Source organism: Delphinapterus leucas, chromosome 4 (assembly GCF_059928025.1).
Source record: "Delphinapterus leucas isolate spDelLeu-1000000601 "Yukka" chromosome 4, BTC_Dleu_Yukka2, whole genome shotgun sequence".
NCBI lineage: Eukaryota > Metazoa > Chordata > Mammalia > Artiodactyla > Monodontidae > Delphinapterus > Delphinapterus leucas.
Window position 1 is genome coordinate 1,380,876 of NC_143132.1, and position 15,193 is coordinate 1,396,068.

Below are 15,193 nucleotides of genomic sequence, written 5' to 3' on the forward strand. Positions count from 1 at the left end.
GTTACTACAAGATATTGGGTATAACTCCCTGTGCTATACAGTAAATCCTTGTTGCTCATCTATTTAATACATAGTAGTATGCATCTGTTAATCCCACACTCCTAATTTATCTCCCCATCCCTTTCCCCTTTGGTAACCGTAAGTTTGTTAGCTATGTCTGTGGGTCTATTTCTGTTTGTGTACAGATCCGTCTGTATTATTTTTTAGAGTTCACATATAAGTGATGTCATATAATATTTGTCTTCGACTCACTTCACTTAGTATGATAATCTCTAGGTCCATCCATGTTGCTGCAAATGGCATTATTTCACTCTTTTTTATGGCTAATATTACATTGTGTGTGTGTGTGCGCGTGTATAGACATATATATGTATATATAGCACATCTTGTTTATCCATTCATCTGTCAATGGACATTTAGGTGGCTTCCATGTCTTGGCTACTGTGAATAGTGCCGCTATGAACACTGGGGTGTATATATCTTTTTGAATTGGTGTTTGGGGTTTTTTTAATACATACCCAGGAGTGGAATTGCTGGGTCGTATGGTAGTTCTATTTTTTTTAGTTTTTTGAGGAACCTCCATACTGTTCTCCATAGTGGCTGCACCAATTTACATTCCCACCAGCAGTGTAGGAGGGTTCCCTTTTCTCCACATCCTGGCCAACATTCGGTATGTGCGGACTTTGTTAACAGCCATTCTGACAGGTGTGAGGTAATACCTCATTACGGTTTTGATTTGCATTTCTCTAAAACCTAGTGATGCTGAGCACTTTTTCCTGTTAGCCATCTGTATGTCTTCTTTGGGAAAATGTCTATTCAGGTCTTCTGGCCATTTTTTGATTGGGTTGTTTGTTTTTTTGATATTGAGTTGTATGAGCTGTTTATATAATTTGGCTATTAGCCCCTTGTCAGTCATATCATTTGCAAATACTTTCTCCCAGTCCATAGGTTGTCTTTTCACTTTGTTGATGGTTTCCTTTGCTATGCAAAAGCTTTTAAGTTTAATTAGATACCATTATGTATTTTTGCATTTATTTCTTTTGCCTTAGGAGACTGATCCAAGAAAATACCATATAATTTATGTCAAAGAGTGTTCCACCAGGCTTCCCTGGTGGCGTGGTGGTTAAGAATCTGCCTGCCAATGCAGGGGACACAGGTTCGAGCCCTGGTCCAGGAAGATCCCACATGCCGCGGAGCAACTAAGCCTGTGCACCACAACTACTGAGCCTGCGCTCTAGAGCCCGCGAGCCACAACTACTGAGCCCATGTGCTGCAACTACTGAAGCCTGCGTGCCTAGAGCCTGTGCTCCACAGCAAAAGAAGCCACCGCCATGAGAAGCCCGCGCACTGCAACGAAGAGTAGCCCCCGCTTGCCGCAACTAGAGAAAGCCCACGCACAGCAACGAACACCCAACACAGCCACTAATAAATAAAATAAATAAATTTATTAAAAAAAAAAAAAAGCGTGTTCCACCTATGTTCTCTTCCAGGAGTTTTTTGGTTTCAGGCCTTACATTTAGGTCCTTAAACCATTTTGAGTTTATTCTTGTGTATGGTGTGAGGGTGTGTTCTAACTTCATTGATTTACATGCGGCTGCCCAGCTTTTCCAACACCACTTGCTGTAGAGACTTTTCTCCATTGTATATTCTTGCCTCCTTTGTTGAAGATTAATTAACTGTAGGTGTGTGGGTTAATTTCTGGGCTCTCTATTCTGTTCCACTGATCTATGTACCTGTTTTTGCACCAGTACCACACTGTTTTGATTGCTGTAGCTTTGAAATATAGTGTGAAGTCAGGGAGGATGATTCCTCCAGCTTTGTTCTTCTTTCTCAGGATTGCTTTGGCAATTCAGGGTCTTTTGTGGTTCCATAAGAATTTTAGGACTATTTGATCTAGTTCTGTGAAAAAATGTCATGGGTATTTTGATAGAGATTGCATTATATCTGTAGATTTCTTTGGGTAGAATGGCCATTTTAACAATATTAATTCTTCTAATCCAAAAGCATGGGATATCTTTCCATTTCTTTGTATCACCTTCAATTTCCTTCATCAATATTTTATAGTTTTCAGGTCTTTCACCTCCTTGGTTAAGTATATTCCTAGGTATTTTATTCTTTTTGATGTGATTTTTAAATGGTATTATTTTTTTAAATGTTCTCTTTCTGATGTTTCATTATTAGTGTACAGAAACACAAATGATTTCAGTATAGTAATCTTGTATCCTGCAACCTTACTGAATTCACTTATTAGTTCTAATAGGATTTGGGTGGAGACTTGAGGATTCTCTACAAAAATTATCACATTATCTGCAAATACTGACAGTTTTACCTCTTCCCTTCCAATCTGGATACCTTTTATTCCTTTTTCTTGTCTGATTGCTGTGGCTAGGACTTCCAATACTATATTAAATAGAAATGGCAAGAGTGGGCATCATTGTCTTGTTTCTGCATTTAGTAGGAAGGTTTTTAGCTTTTCACCACTGAGTATTATGTTGTCTGTGGGCTTGTCATAAATGGCCTTCATTATGTTGAGGTATATTCCCTCTATACCTACTTTAATGAGAGTTTTTGTCATGATGGATGGTGAATTTTGTCAAATGCTTTTTCCTGCATCTACTGAGATGATCATGTGATTTTTATCCTTCATTTTGTTGATGTGGTGTGTGGTGTATCACACTGATTGACTTGTGACCTTTAAACCATCCTTGTGACCCTGGAATAAATCCAACTTGATCATGGTACATGATCATTTTTATGTATTGTTGGATTTGGTTTGCTAATATTTTGTTGCGGATACTTGCATCTATATTCATCAAAGATATTGGCCCATAATTTTCTTTTCTTGTGGTGTCTTGCCTGGTTTTGGTATCAGGTAATGGTGGCCTCGTAGAATGAATTTGGGAACATTCCGTCCTCTTCGACTTTTAGGAATAGTTTAAGAAGGATAGGTGTATGTTCTTTGTATGTTTGGTAGAATTCCCCTGTGAAGCTGTCCAGTCTTAGACTTTTTTTTTTTTTTTTGTGGTACACGGGCCTCTCACTGTTGTGGCCTGTCCCGTTGCGGAGCACAGGCTCCGGACGTGCAGGCTCAGCGGCCATGGCTCACGGGCCCAGCTGCTCCGCGGCATGTGGGATCTTCCCGGACTGGGGCACAAACCCATCCCCTGCATCGGCAGGCGGACTCTCAACCACTGCGCCACCAGGGAAGCCTTTTTTTTTTTTTTAATTACAAATTCAATTTCACTTCTAGTGATTGCTCTGCTCAAATTATCTGTTTCTTCTTGACTCCGTCTTGCCAGGCTGTATGTTTCTAGAAATCGTCGAAATCTGTCCATTTCTCACTAGATTGTCCAATTTGTTGGCATACCATTTCTCACTAGATTGTCCAATTTTTTGGCATATAACTATTCATAATACTCTCTTATGATTTTTTTTTGTATTTCTGTGGTATCGGTTGGTATTTCTCCTCTTTCATTTCTTAATTTATTTGGATCCTCTCTCTTTTTTTATCCTTGATAAGCCTGGCTAAAGGTTTATCAATTTTATCTGTACAAAAAACCCAGCTCTTGGTTTCATTTATCTTTTCAATTTTTTTTTAAATCTCTTTTTTATTTATTTCTTCTCTGATCTTTATTATTTCCTTTCTTCTGCTGACTTTGGGTTTTGTTTGTTCTTCTTTTTGTAATTTTTTTAGATGGTAGCCTAGGTTGTTTACTTGAAACTTTTCTTGTTACCTGAGGAAGGCCTGTATTGCCATGAACTTCCCTCTCGAATCACTTCTGCTGAATTCCATAGGTTTTGGGAAGTTGTGTTTCCATTTTCATCTGTCTTGAAGTATTTTCTGATTTCCTCATTGACCCACTATTTTTTAGTAGCATGTTGTTTAGTCTCCACGTGTTTCTTCTTTTCCTGTTTTTCTTTCAACAGTTGATTTCAGAAACAACATTGTGGTCAGAAAACAACTCTTGGTATAATTTCTATCCTCTTAAATTTGTTAAGGCTTTTCTTGTGACCTAGTATGTAATCTATCCTGGAGAACATTCTATGTGCACTTAAGAATGTGTAGTCTGCTGGTTTTGGATGTAGTGTCCTATAGATATCAATCAAGTCCAAGACCAAGTCTGGTCTATTGTGTCATTTAAGACTACTGCTGCCTTACTGATTTCTGTCTGATCTGTCCATTGATGTGAGGGGAGTGTTAAAGCCCCCTACTGTTATTGTATTATTGTCAATTTGTCCCTTTATGTCTGTTAGTATTTCCTTTATACATTTAGGTGCTCCTGTATTGGGTGTGTATATGTTAAGGAACAGTATATCCTTTTCTTGTATTGATTCCCTTTATCACTATATAATGCCCTTCTTTGTCTTTGTTATAGCCTTTGTTCTAGTCTGTTTTGTCTGATATGAGTATTGCTATCTCCTCTTTCTTGTCGTTTCTGTTTGCATGGAATATCTTTTTCCATCTCCTCACTTTCAGTCTGTGTGTGTCTTTTACCCTGAAGTGAGTCTCTTCTTGGCAGCATACTGAAGGGTCTCGTTTAGTATCCAATCAGCCACCCTATGTCCTTTGATCAGAGCATTCAGTCCATTGACATTTAAACTATAAATATTGATAGGTATGTACTTATTGCCATCTTATTACTTGTTTTCCAGTTGTTTTTGTAGTTCTTCTCTGTTCATTTCTTCTTTTCATTTCCCTTGTGTGGTTTGATGATTTTCTTTAGTAGTATGCTTGGGTTCCTTTCTTTTTGGTTTTTGTGTACCTATTGTAGGTTTTAGATTTGTGGTTACCTTGGGGTTCCTATATGTTGACCCATGATCATAACTACTTGATTTAAACTGAGTCACTTAAGTTCAAATGCATTCTAAAAGAGCTACATTTTTTACTCTCCTCCCCCACATTTTGTATTTTTGATATATTTTACATCTTCATGTTTATCCCTTTACTGTATATTGTAGTCACAGCTGCTTTTACATTTGTCTTTTAATTACATACTGGATTATTTAAGTGATCTTCAATCCTTACTACATATTTGCCTTTCCTATTGGGATCTTCTCTTTCCTACATATTCTTACTTCTTTTCCATTTAGAGAAGACCCTTCAACATTTCTTTTAGGGTAAGTTTAGTATTGTCAAATTCTTTTAGTTTTGGCTTGTCTAAGAAATCCTTTATCTCTTCTTCTATTCTAAATAATAACCTTTTTGGTTAGAGTATCCCAGGTTTCAGCACTTTGAATATGTCATGCCCCTCCCTTCTGGCCTGCAAAGTTTCTGCAGAGAAATCAGCTGACAGACCTATCAGGGTTCCCATGTAACTGACTCCTTGTTTTTCTCTTGCTGCCTTTAGAATTCATTATCTTGAACTTTTGCCATTTTAATTATATATCTTGGTGTCGGTCTGATTGGGTTCATTTTGTTTGGGACCCTCTGTACTTCCTGTACCTGGATATCTGTTTCCTTCCTTAGGTTTAGGAAGTTTCAGCCATAATTTCGATACCCTTCTCTCTCTCTCCTCCTTCTAGAAACCCTAAAATGCAAGTGTTGGCATGTTTGATGTTATCCCAGAGATCTCGTATGTTCCTCGTTTTTTGGTTTTGTTTTGTTTTCATTTGTCTTTCTGTCTACTGTTCTGATTGGGTGATTTCCATTATTCTATCTTCCAGATCACTTATGTGTTCTTCTGTGGCATTTAGTCTATTACTTGTGGCTTCTAGAATGCTTTTTAATCTCAGATATTGAATTATCTATTTTTGACTGGGTCTTTGTTATATTTTCTAGTTCCTTATTAAGAAGATCTGTGTTTAGAGCAATCCTCTTCCCTAACTCAGGATTTTTGTTACCAATGTTTTGAATTCTTTGGTAAATTGCTTATTTCTGTTACATTATTTTTTCTGGAGTTTTCTCTTTTTTCCAATGGAGAGTAGTTCCTCTGCCTTTTCATTTTATTTAACTTTCCCTGTCTCTATGCATTTACCTGAAGCAGTTACCTATGGTGGTCCTCAAGGGATGATCCAACGTGGGGGCATCACTATGCAGACTGTTTGCCCAGTGTCTTTGCTGTGAGGGCTGGATTTGATGTGGACACCAGTCACATCTTTCCTCAGGGTATGCTGGCCACTGTCACCTTGGGAGGGGATGTGGCTGGAGATGGAGGGGCTAGAGCATGTGCGGGGCAGGGTATGAGGTAGGACTTCCTCTCTGCTCAGTGGCCATCGCCACCCTGTCAGGGGTGAGGTCAGCAACCAAGCTGCTGGAGCGGAAGCCCTGAGGGTTGGGCTCAAGTTGGCTCTGTGCCCTTGAAGTGTGTGTTTTTCCATCTCCTGCACTGAGTACTTTGCCCCAAGGGAGGGGAGTGCTGAAGCCAAAGGGGCTTGTGTGCTTACAGAGGTCTGATGCGCTGCCTGTGTAGGCGTCTGCAGCTCTGCTCAGATGCAGCCCATGGTCACATCTTTTCCCCTGTCTAGTGCTGTGCTGTGGAGTGGAGTAGGCAGGGTCGGGGTGTTCACTCAGCTTGGGCTGGGACATGTGCCGAGGCGGTCATGGGAATTCAGGTGGCCACCTGAGTAAGCACCAACAGTGGCTGACATCACCCCACCCAGACCACACCCCAGGCCTCTGGGTCACCTCTGCATCCTCAGATCAAGTCTTTTCCCCGGTCCTGGCTGCCCTAGGTCCAGTGCCGAGGTGTGGGGTGGGGTGGGCAGGGCCAGGGTGGTTGCTCCGCTCAGGCTGGGGAGAGCAGAACGAAGCATCACTAAGGCAGACCTCTCCCCTCCCTACATGGGGTCAACCAGCACCCGTGCTCCTTAACAGCGGGGAGTCCAGGCTTCTCCAGCCCTTCCATCTGTCCCAGCGGCTCTCCGAGGAACGAGAGGCTTGTCTCCTACATGCAGGACCCCAGGACTAGGATGCCCTGTCTGTGGCTCTCACGACTCACTCCCCAGGGCTGGTGTCAGCCCTGCGATCTCCCTTTTCCTCTGAGTCTCCTCTCGGGGGCACAGGTCGCGACCCGCCGCTCTGCTTCCTGTCCCACCCAATTACGTGTGTCTCCTTCTTGCAGCCTTGGTTGTACAGCCATCCTCCTGCCAGTTTGCAGCTAGTGTTCAGTGAGGAGTGCTCCGTGTGGAGGTATCTTTGTGGAGCTCATGGGGAGGTGAGCTCACACCCTTGCTTCCCCATCTTGGCCTCTTCCTCTGGGTGCTCCTGTTTTGTGACATCGCTGGCAGTAAAACCAGCACTGGGGGGAGTCTCACCCCGTGACCCCGGGCAGCCTGGCTGTGACCACGGCCCCTGGAGCTGGGGCACTGGGCCAGTCCAGCACCTTGGTCTTTCTTCTTGAGTTCTCCCAGTGCACATGGACAGCAAACTGGGCCAGTCGAGAAGCTCAGACTCAGGGGTCCAGTGGAGAAGGCAGAACTGTCCTGAAACGTGCAGGTGCTGGATTTGAAACTAATCTGAAAAGGATAAACGAGAGAGCTCAGGAGGCCGAGGAAGAGCATCACGTGAGCCTCCAAGGCAAAGGCTCACGACCAGGAAATTCTTTCCGAAAGTAAACGCATGCTGTTTATGCTGAAATTAAAATAAAATTCTCATTTTAACCTCGACAGCATCTTCAAAAACAGCTCACTGCTAAGTCTTTAAATAAGTCCAGCTAGAGTTGCTCTGGTTTCCAGGAAACCTTGTTTAGTTACGTCAGCCTCTCTCTGCACGGCGTTCAGGTCCGTTTTCCTTGCTCCCTTCCAACACTACGGTTCTCTCGCTGCTGTCACATATCGTTCTCTTTTCAACGTGGGAATGATCTGCGATAAACCGTGAAGTGAAAGAGGAACGACAAACACGACGCGAACTGTTAAACACACAGATGCGCACCACGTGTGCACAGCCAGAGGACCAGAATGGGACAACCCACATGTGCTGGGTGCTCCTGCCCTGGGCACTTACTAACTGTGGGACCCGCTGTGAGAAAGTTTTGAGGGCTTTGCTGTGGGGCCCATTTCAAAGGAGTGTGACCTCCCAAGACCTTAAGACACTGACACCCCCCCCCACCTCCAGACTTCTGCTGTTTGAATCCTTTTGTCTGTGACGACACCCGCAGTGGTACCTGTGGGCCCCAGGCTTTGGGGTCAGAGATGATACCGGGGAGGAAGAAAGAAGAGCAGATTCTTTCCTTATTTATAATTTCATGTTTTTAACAAATATATGTGGTGCAGTGCCAACTGAAACACTATTTTTCCACGTTTTCACAGATACAGATGCCCTTCATATACCTATGATGTGGTAAAACACATTTGACTTTCACAGGTGAGCTATCCTTTCAAGACCTTGGAATAGTCCTTTAGCGAAATGGTCCTGTCTTTTTAGGTCGCAGTGGTGGAGCAACACCGCTTAGTGAGCACCACGCAACAGGGCACTAGTCAGCAACGACTGCTGAGCGCCTCCTGCATGCCGCGTGTTTCACACACGATGTTTTCGGTGGCTATGAACGTAAGAGACAAGTGACGGCTGTAATGAAACAAAGCGCTCTCTCCTCAAATGTAGAACACAGACTAAGCAGGGAAAATTATTTTCTGACTCGTGAGAAATTTACACACCAACACACACCAAAGTACACTTACGTCGTATCTACCAGTGGAAGTTCAATGGGTGTGGATGCTACAATTTCAACCACCAAATTTTATGTCTGTTTTTTTTTTTCTTAAAAGACAACGGTTAAAGTTAGAGAGCTGTAAAATTTGATCCAAAACAACTTTTGTTTTTCTCGTTCCTGTGTAATTCATGTGCTCTAAGAGATACGCTTTCAAATAAAGTTCCACGTTGCTTTGCTTAGTTAGAGATGGGCTAGTAGCAAGACCACAGACCACGGCAAAACACACGCACACCAACAGGCATTCTAGTTCAGGGTTACGGTTTTAGTTCTAGCTTAAAAAAGTAGGTAAAGCGATATTTCCAAAAGGATAAAAATACCTTAACTGTGTCCTTTTAAATAAAGGTGACCTGAGCAGTTAGGACCCTTGAATTCAAAAGCTCTTGTTCACTTTACTGTTAGCCACTGACATTCTAAAAGAGAAACAACAAACAACTGGTAGCACAGGGCACGCTGGGTAGGGGCAAGTCCCCACTGAGAGACACCACTGCTCGTCAGGGGCACACACACCCCATCGCCAACCTCTGCGAGCAGGCCTGGGAGTGTGGCGCCGGCCGCCTGCAGGGCTCATCACTGTGCTGACGTAACCCGCGGGGCCCGGCCCAGCTTCATCTCGGGCGGCCGCTGCCTGCGGGATCCTCACAACATCTGTGAGCCTCTGCTACTGACACAGGACTTGAACACACCAGTACGGGTGAAAGAAAAGCACACAGGTGCTGAGCCTGGGCTCTAGTTTCCCCATAAATGGCAAGGTTTTCAATCAGCTAGAGAGAGTAATCTCGAGGGACTCACTCAAATGACCCATCGCCTTCCGCTCTGGCCCGGGCTCCCCCATAGCCTCAGGGCAGCCTCCCTCTGGTGCTTCCCTCCTAAGACTCAGAGGCTGCAAAATCAGGTGCGTGGGACAGAGGAAGGAGGCCGCCCCGGAGATACTTGCCGCTGAGCAGAGGCTTGTTGAGGGTGTACAGGGCGGGCAGGTCCTCTATGTTGGAGATGCGCTGGTACATGGCCCTGGAGAGGTGGTCCCCGTGGTAGAGGCTGCCCAGGATGATGCTGGAGAAGTAGATCGGCTCCACAAAGACGCTGAGCAGGGACCCCTGGATGCCCACCACGTTCCACCTGAAGGCAGAGGGACAGGCTCCTCAGTGCGGCCCCCCCAGCCCGTGCCCTCCACAGCGGTGTGCTTATGCGGCACCGCTCACGCTGTGCAAGTGTCAGCCAACTGCAAGAGGGCAGCGGTTAAAAATAACCCACTTCGCAGTTTGAAATTTTAAAAAATCTGCTTAGAAATTCTCTTCTGCAGGCACGATCTTTGCCTTTATGTTTCCCACGATGACACATTTACTGAAGATTATTTAGCTCGGAAAAGGTATCAACGAGCCACGTTTCTGATGAGAAAAATCAAAAGGAAAAATAAATCTTTATTACTTCTAATAAATACGGAGGCAGCTGTAGAGGAGCCCCCGGAGACCGGGAACGGATTCCTTCCTGCTCCCCCGCAGCGGGGTCGACCGCCCTGACCCTGCGTTTGGCTGGCGTGTGTGAGGGTCCCCCACCCCGTCACACCACCGACCCTCCAGGGCTTCGCGCTCGACACCACCAGACACACCGCTGCCCGATCCCTACACACAGCAGGGGGGCCGCTCTCCGGGCCTTGGGAGCCCACGTCCAAGCACCCGCGCCGCCGGGTTTTGAGTCTGGGCAGCTGAGGGGCACAGCCCACGCGCCCCTGGAGCCAGCGGGCCGTCCTACGGGCGCAAGCGGCAACAAGGCAAACGTGTGAACCAAGAATTAAAAACTGAGGGAAATCAACCTGAGGGAAGGCAGAGTCCCCGAGGAAGAAGGTGGTGCCGACTTCAGGGAGGGTCCCGGAGGGGACGCGGCCAGGCAGGCAGGGAGCAAGCGGTGGGGAGGCCGGCCGGTCCTGGGGGAGGGGCAGCGGGGGCTCTTCAAGCTCAGGCGGGGAGCCCAGCACAGGACCCACCGGGTCCGCACCCCAGACCGCGGGTAGGAGGCCGCAGGGGAGCTGCCCCCGCACAGCACGTGTCAGCAGTACGTGGGGACAGGGCTGGGCCCGGGGGCCGGCAGACCCTGAGAGGACTGGGGGCGTGAAGGCAAGGCCCGGGCTCCGCCCTCAGAGCCCCGGCCCGGCCCTGCCCGGCTCCACTCTCACCACCGGCACCGCGGCGCCAGTAAGCAGGGCGGGCGGCCCAAACTCCTGAGCGGCCCAGCCCGTGCTCCGTGGCTCAGGCCAAACCCCTGCCACCGGCCCACGGCCAGCAAACCTGTGGGACCTCCTCTCGGAATAGATCAGGGGCCGCCGCCACGGCCTCTGCTGGACCCGGGTCAGGTCACCTCCCTGCCCCCCTCGCCGCCCCCTCCCACGGGGAGCCCAGCAAACACGCCCCCACCCCCGGGGCCCCTCCCGGACAGTCGCGCGTGACCCTGTGGAAACCCAGGCCAGGCCACTCCTCAGCGCAAGCCCTCCCACCCACCCCATCTTCTCCCCAGGAAGCACCACCTTTCCGGTGCCGGCCAGCCCGTCTGGCCTGGTACCTCCGCCCCCACCCCCCCTCCACCCCGTGCTGGGCTGCGCGGCCGCAGTGCCCCCACCTCGGTCTCTGCAGACAGCCCCTCCCGCGGCGGCCCTCCCTCAGCCGCCACCAGAGCCCACCTGGGCCCCCCCCCCGCCCCCCCAACCTCCTGCAGCACTTACCGTGCGCCACCACCCGCCCTCCCCTAATACACTCCACGTGGAGGGGGCTGGGCTGTTTAGTTCTCTGGAAATGCCCCAGCACTTAACCTACACGCCTGGCATACAAAGACCAATACGTGCTGAATGGACAAATCCTCAAATTGCTACATCCCATCCCTCCCACCCTCTAAAGAGGAAATTAAAACACACGTTTTCCCATCTAGCGAGGAAAAGCAAGAAACATTCGGTGCTTACGAACACCACAGGGCACCCTTTCTAATGTAAATCAGAAGCTTCTTCGTGGGTTTAGGCCGTACTAAGCTGCATTCAGACCCCTGGGGCAAACTTGAAAGCGGCGATCCTGCAGAACCTATACTCATTACAAGCCCTTAGCTCTGAACACACGCTTCGCGAACTCTACGCACAATTGCTCTGCGGAGGCCCTGGTGGGCGATGGTCTGGCACACCAGCCACTCCGCTGCATCTCCTGCCAGTGAGCGTTCCAGGGAACAGCGAGGATGTGCACGCATAGGGTGTGTGCGCTGCAGCCCCCCGCCCCAGGGCAGCCCTCTGTGAAGACTGGAAACTGGCCCCACCCCACGACCCCGCCTCACAGGGGCTGCAGTGCTGGCGCCCCAGCACACAGGCGGCTGCACACAGGCGTCCCTCCTGCTCTGTCACTTCTCGGAGGATGGGCTTCAGAGCGTGATCGTGCTGTCACGTCCCTGGCCCAGCTCCCCTGTGCCAACCTACAGCCTTCCCCCCGATCCCGGGGGGGCACAAACCCCCTTCGCCCTCCTGGCCCACCTCTGAGTCTGCGCCCACACAGTGAAGGTGGCGGACCCCCAGCGCTCTGAACAGTCAAGCTGCTGCCCTGCGGCAGGTGGACTCTGCCCCCCCCCACCTCCGGGCCCAGCAGTGCCGAGAACTCCCTCCCTCCCTCCCTCCCACGCCCGGCGCAGCCGACAGAACTCACCCAGAGACGGGGAGCCCCCCGCAGGCCCCTCCCACCCCGCGCCCCACGCTGCTCCCAGGACTGCCCTCCAAATGGACCCCGGCAGCAGGGCTCACCTCCCCCACCCCAGCCCACCGTGGCCTCACTCCAAAGCCGGCCCACTGCCCTTGTCCCCATCTGGAACCATCTGTGGGAGGTGGCCCTGCCTCTCTCTAAGACCCAGGTCAGCCCTCCCCGTACCTGCTGTGGGCCTTCCGTAGGGGACGGAACGGCCCAGGGGACTCTTCACTCCCCCACGGCAGGGACGGGAGGGGCTTGTGAGGAGCTGGCCGCCTCGTGGCGCCATCCGGCCATTTGCTGGTGTGATACCAAGCGATTAGCCACTTTCAACCATGCCGGATTCATGCTGACCAGGTGACTCGGGAGGAAGGGGCTGGTGGCCAGGGGAACCAACCACAAGATTAGAGGGTGGTTCCGGGAGGGGAGAGGGGCTGGGGTTGAGTTAATCACCAAGGACCAAGGATTCAATCCGTCTGCATAGAGACCCCTGAGGACAGGGCTGGAAGCTCCCCAGGCTGAGGGGTGGGCCCCTCCTCCCACGTACCCCTTCCATCTGGCTGATCGGTGAGCCTTCCTAGCGATCTACTGAACCCACGGATGGTCGATCTGGGACCCTCGATTTGCAGTCAAGTCAGGGGTGTGTAGGAACCTGACCCCCAATCCCAGCCCCCGTGTCTGAGCGGGGGCAGCTTCACAGGCCAAGCGCTAGCCCTGGGTGGTGGAGCCACAGGGTTGGGAAGGGGGCAGGACAGGGCACTTGTCCCCACGCTGTCCCCTTCCTCCTGCCTTGCATCTGCTTATTCAAGATGACGACCATTGTACACGGTGAAAGGCACAGATCTTAAGGGTTTGCGTCCCTGAGTTTTGACTTTTATGTGCATGGGTGGAGCCCCACTTCAGGAAGATGGAGCATTCACAGCACCCCAGCAAAGGCCCTTCCAGTCCATGCCTCTGACTTGCTGAGCTGTGGGAATTATCTTTACAAACCTTTTGCTGGTTATGTGAGTCAGATCTCTTTTCCCAGCGTGTGGCTTTTCTTTCCAATATATCTATGGGGGTTTTGGTACATAAGTTTTAAAATTTCAATATGGTCAAACTGATTCATGGTTTTCTTTCTCATTTGGGCTTTCTGTGCCCTGCTGAAGAAGCCTGCTGAGGTGGAGGCCCGCCAGCAGTGCCGGGCACCTCGGTGCAGCCCCGGGTCTCCATCTGTCGGCAGGTGCCTCTGCGCACACGGCCCTGGCTCAGGATGGTCGCCAGCCGGGTCACCTCGCCCACGAGTCCCCCACGTGGCACAGACCGCAGCTGCAGCCCCGCGTCCCTTCCCTTCTGAGCAACAGGGCCTCCATCCCCCTCCAGACGGCAGCTAACCCAGGCTCCTCCGCAAGGAGATGCGGCCGCACACCAGGTCCTCGGTGGTGAAACGCAGCTGCCCTGCCAGCCCGAGCCGCTGGAGGCCTGCCCGTCTGGCCCTCCTGCTGCTGGGGATTTGGCCAGCTCTGGGCACCGGGGAGACCCTGAGGACAGGCGATACAGTGGCGGTGCAGGAGGACGGAGCCTGGCCTCAGGGTGACCAGCCGACCACAGCAGCTCCGGGTGACCTGTTCCCAAACTTGATTTCCATGAGAGATCAATAAACTTCTATCCAGTTATGTTTCCTCCTCAGTGTAGGCGAACCTGCTCACAACTGGGGCACCATGTACCCGGATGTCCCTCTCCAGGTCTGTGCTCTATGACACCTCCCTGCTGCCTTTACCACTCAGCTTGACGCGGTTACTTTTCCAATTGAGTGTCAAGTGCTATGAAAAACGAGATTTTGATTGAAGTTATAGATTTGGAAAAAACCGATCAAGCTATTAAAAGTACGATTGGGGCTTCCCTGGTGGCACAGTGGTAGAGAGTCCGCCTGCCGATGCAGGGGACACGGGTTTGTGCCCCGGTCCAGGAAGATCCCACATGCCGCGTAGTGGCTGGGCCCGTGAGCCATGGCCGCTGAGCCTGCGCGTCTGGAGCCTGTGCTCCGCAACGGGAGAGGCCACAACAGTGAGAGGCCCGCGTACAGCAAAAAAAAAAGTACGATTGGATTCAGTGTAAATGTGAATGTTTTTATAATTGAGGATGGCTTGTCACTTTGTTTTCCTTCCTGGTCTGGTTTGGGATACAGGTGGTAGGCAGCCCACAAAATGAGCTGCGGTTGTTTCCCTACTTTCCTAATCTGTAGAAATGATTATATAAGCAGGGATTGCTGCCCCCCCCCACCCCCCAAATGCAGAGCCTCTCACAGAAAAGCCTCCTGGGAGACCTGCGTCCTCTTTCTCCACAGCCACCTCTTTGACTTGCTTCAATTTATCTATTTCTTAGGAGTGGGGGGTGACTGGTTTAATTAATGGCTAGAATTCCATTCAAATTTTCTACCTATGCTTGAGTCAATTTTACAAATGTACACTTTTCTAAAAAGTTTTTATTTCATCTCAGTTTAAAAAGATATTGGTAACGCAGTGTCCGTAATTCTCACTGTAACTACCTGAGCACATTTCCGTTCCTGCTGAATCCCTGACCACCCGCTCTTCCTCCCCTAATCTGGCTTGGTTGGGCCTTCTATCTTGGTCAGACTTGCCCAAGCTCTGCCGATTTCATTACCTTTTTCAAAGAAGCAGCACTTGGTCTCGGTGCTCCTCGCTGCTCATCTCTGTTGTGTCTAATAATAATTTCTGGTCTTTATCGTTTTCTTTTTTCTACTTATTTGGATTTGCTCTACTGCTCTCTTTCTGACTCAGTAGCTGTGGGGCTTTCTGTCACTTACTTACAACCATTTCCTAACTTCTGTGAGCTGCTGAG

At 49.4% G+C, this 15,193-nt stretch overlaps 1 protein-coding gene across 3 annotated transcripts in view; it reads right to left on the bottom strand.

The window, feature by feature from the left end:
• The window catches only part of ADARB1 (adenosine deaminase RNA specific B1), a 117,892-nt gene that overhangs the window by 13,379 nt on the left and 89,320 nt on the right, over positions 1 to 15,193 (bottom strand). For all 3 annotated transcript variants that reach the window (XR_016392928.1, XM_022596512.3, XM_022596506.3), the window contains exon 9: positions 9,583 to 9,764. Coding sequence is in view for 2 of the 3 variants with exons in the window: in XM_022596512.3 (XP_022452220.1) it covers positions 9,583 to 9,764 (182 nt within the window). In the remaining variant the exon portion in view is untranslated. The remainder of the gene's footprint in view (positions 1 to 9,582; positions 9,765 to 15,193) is intronic.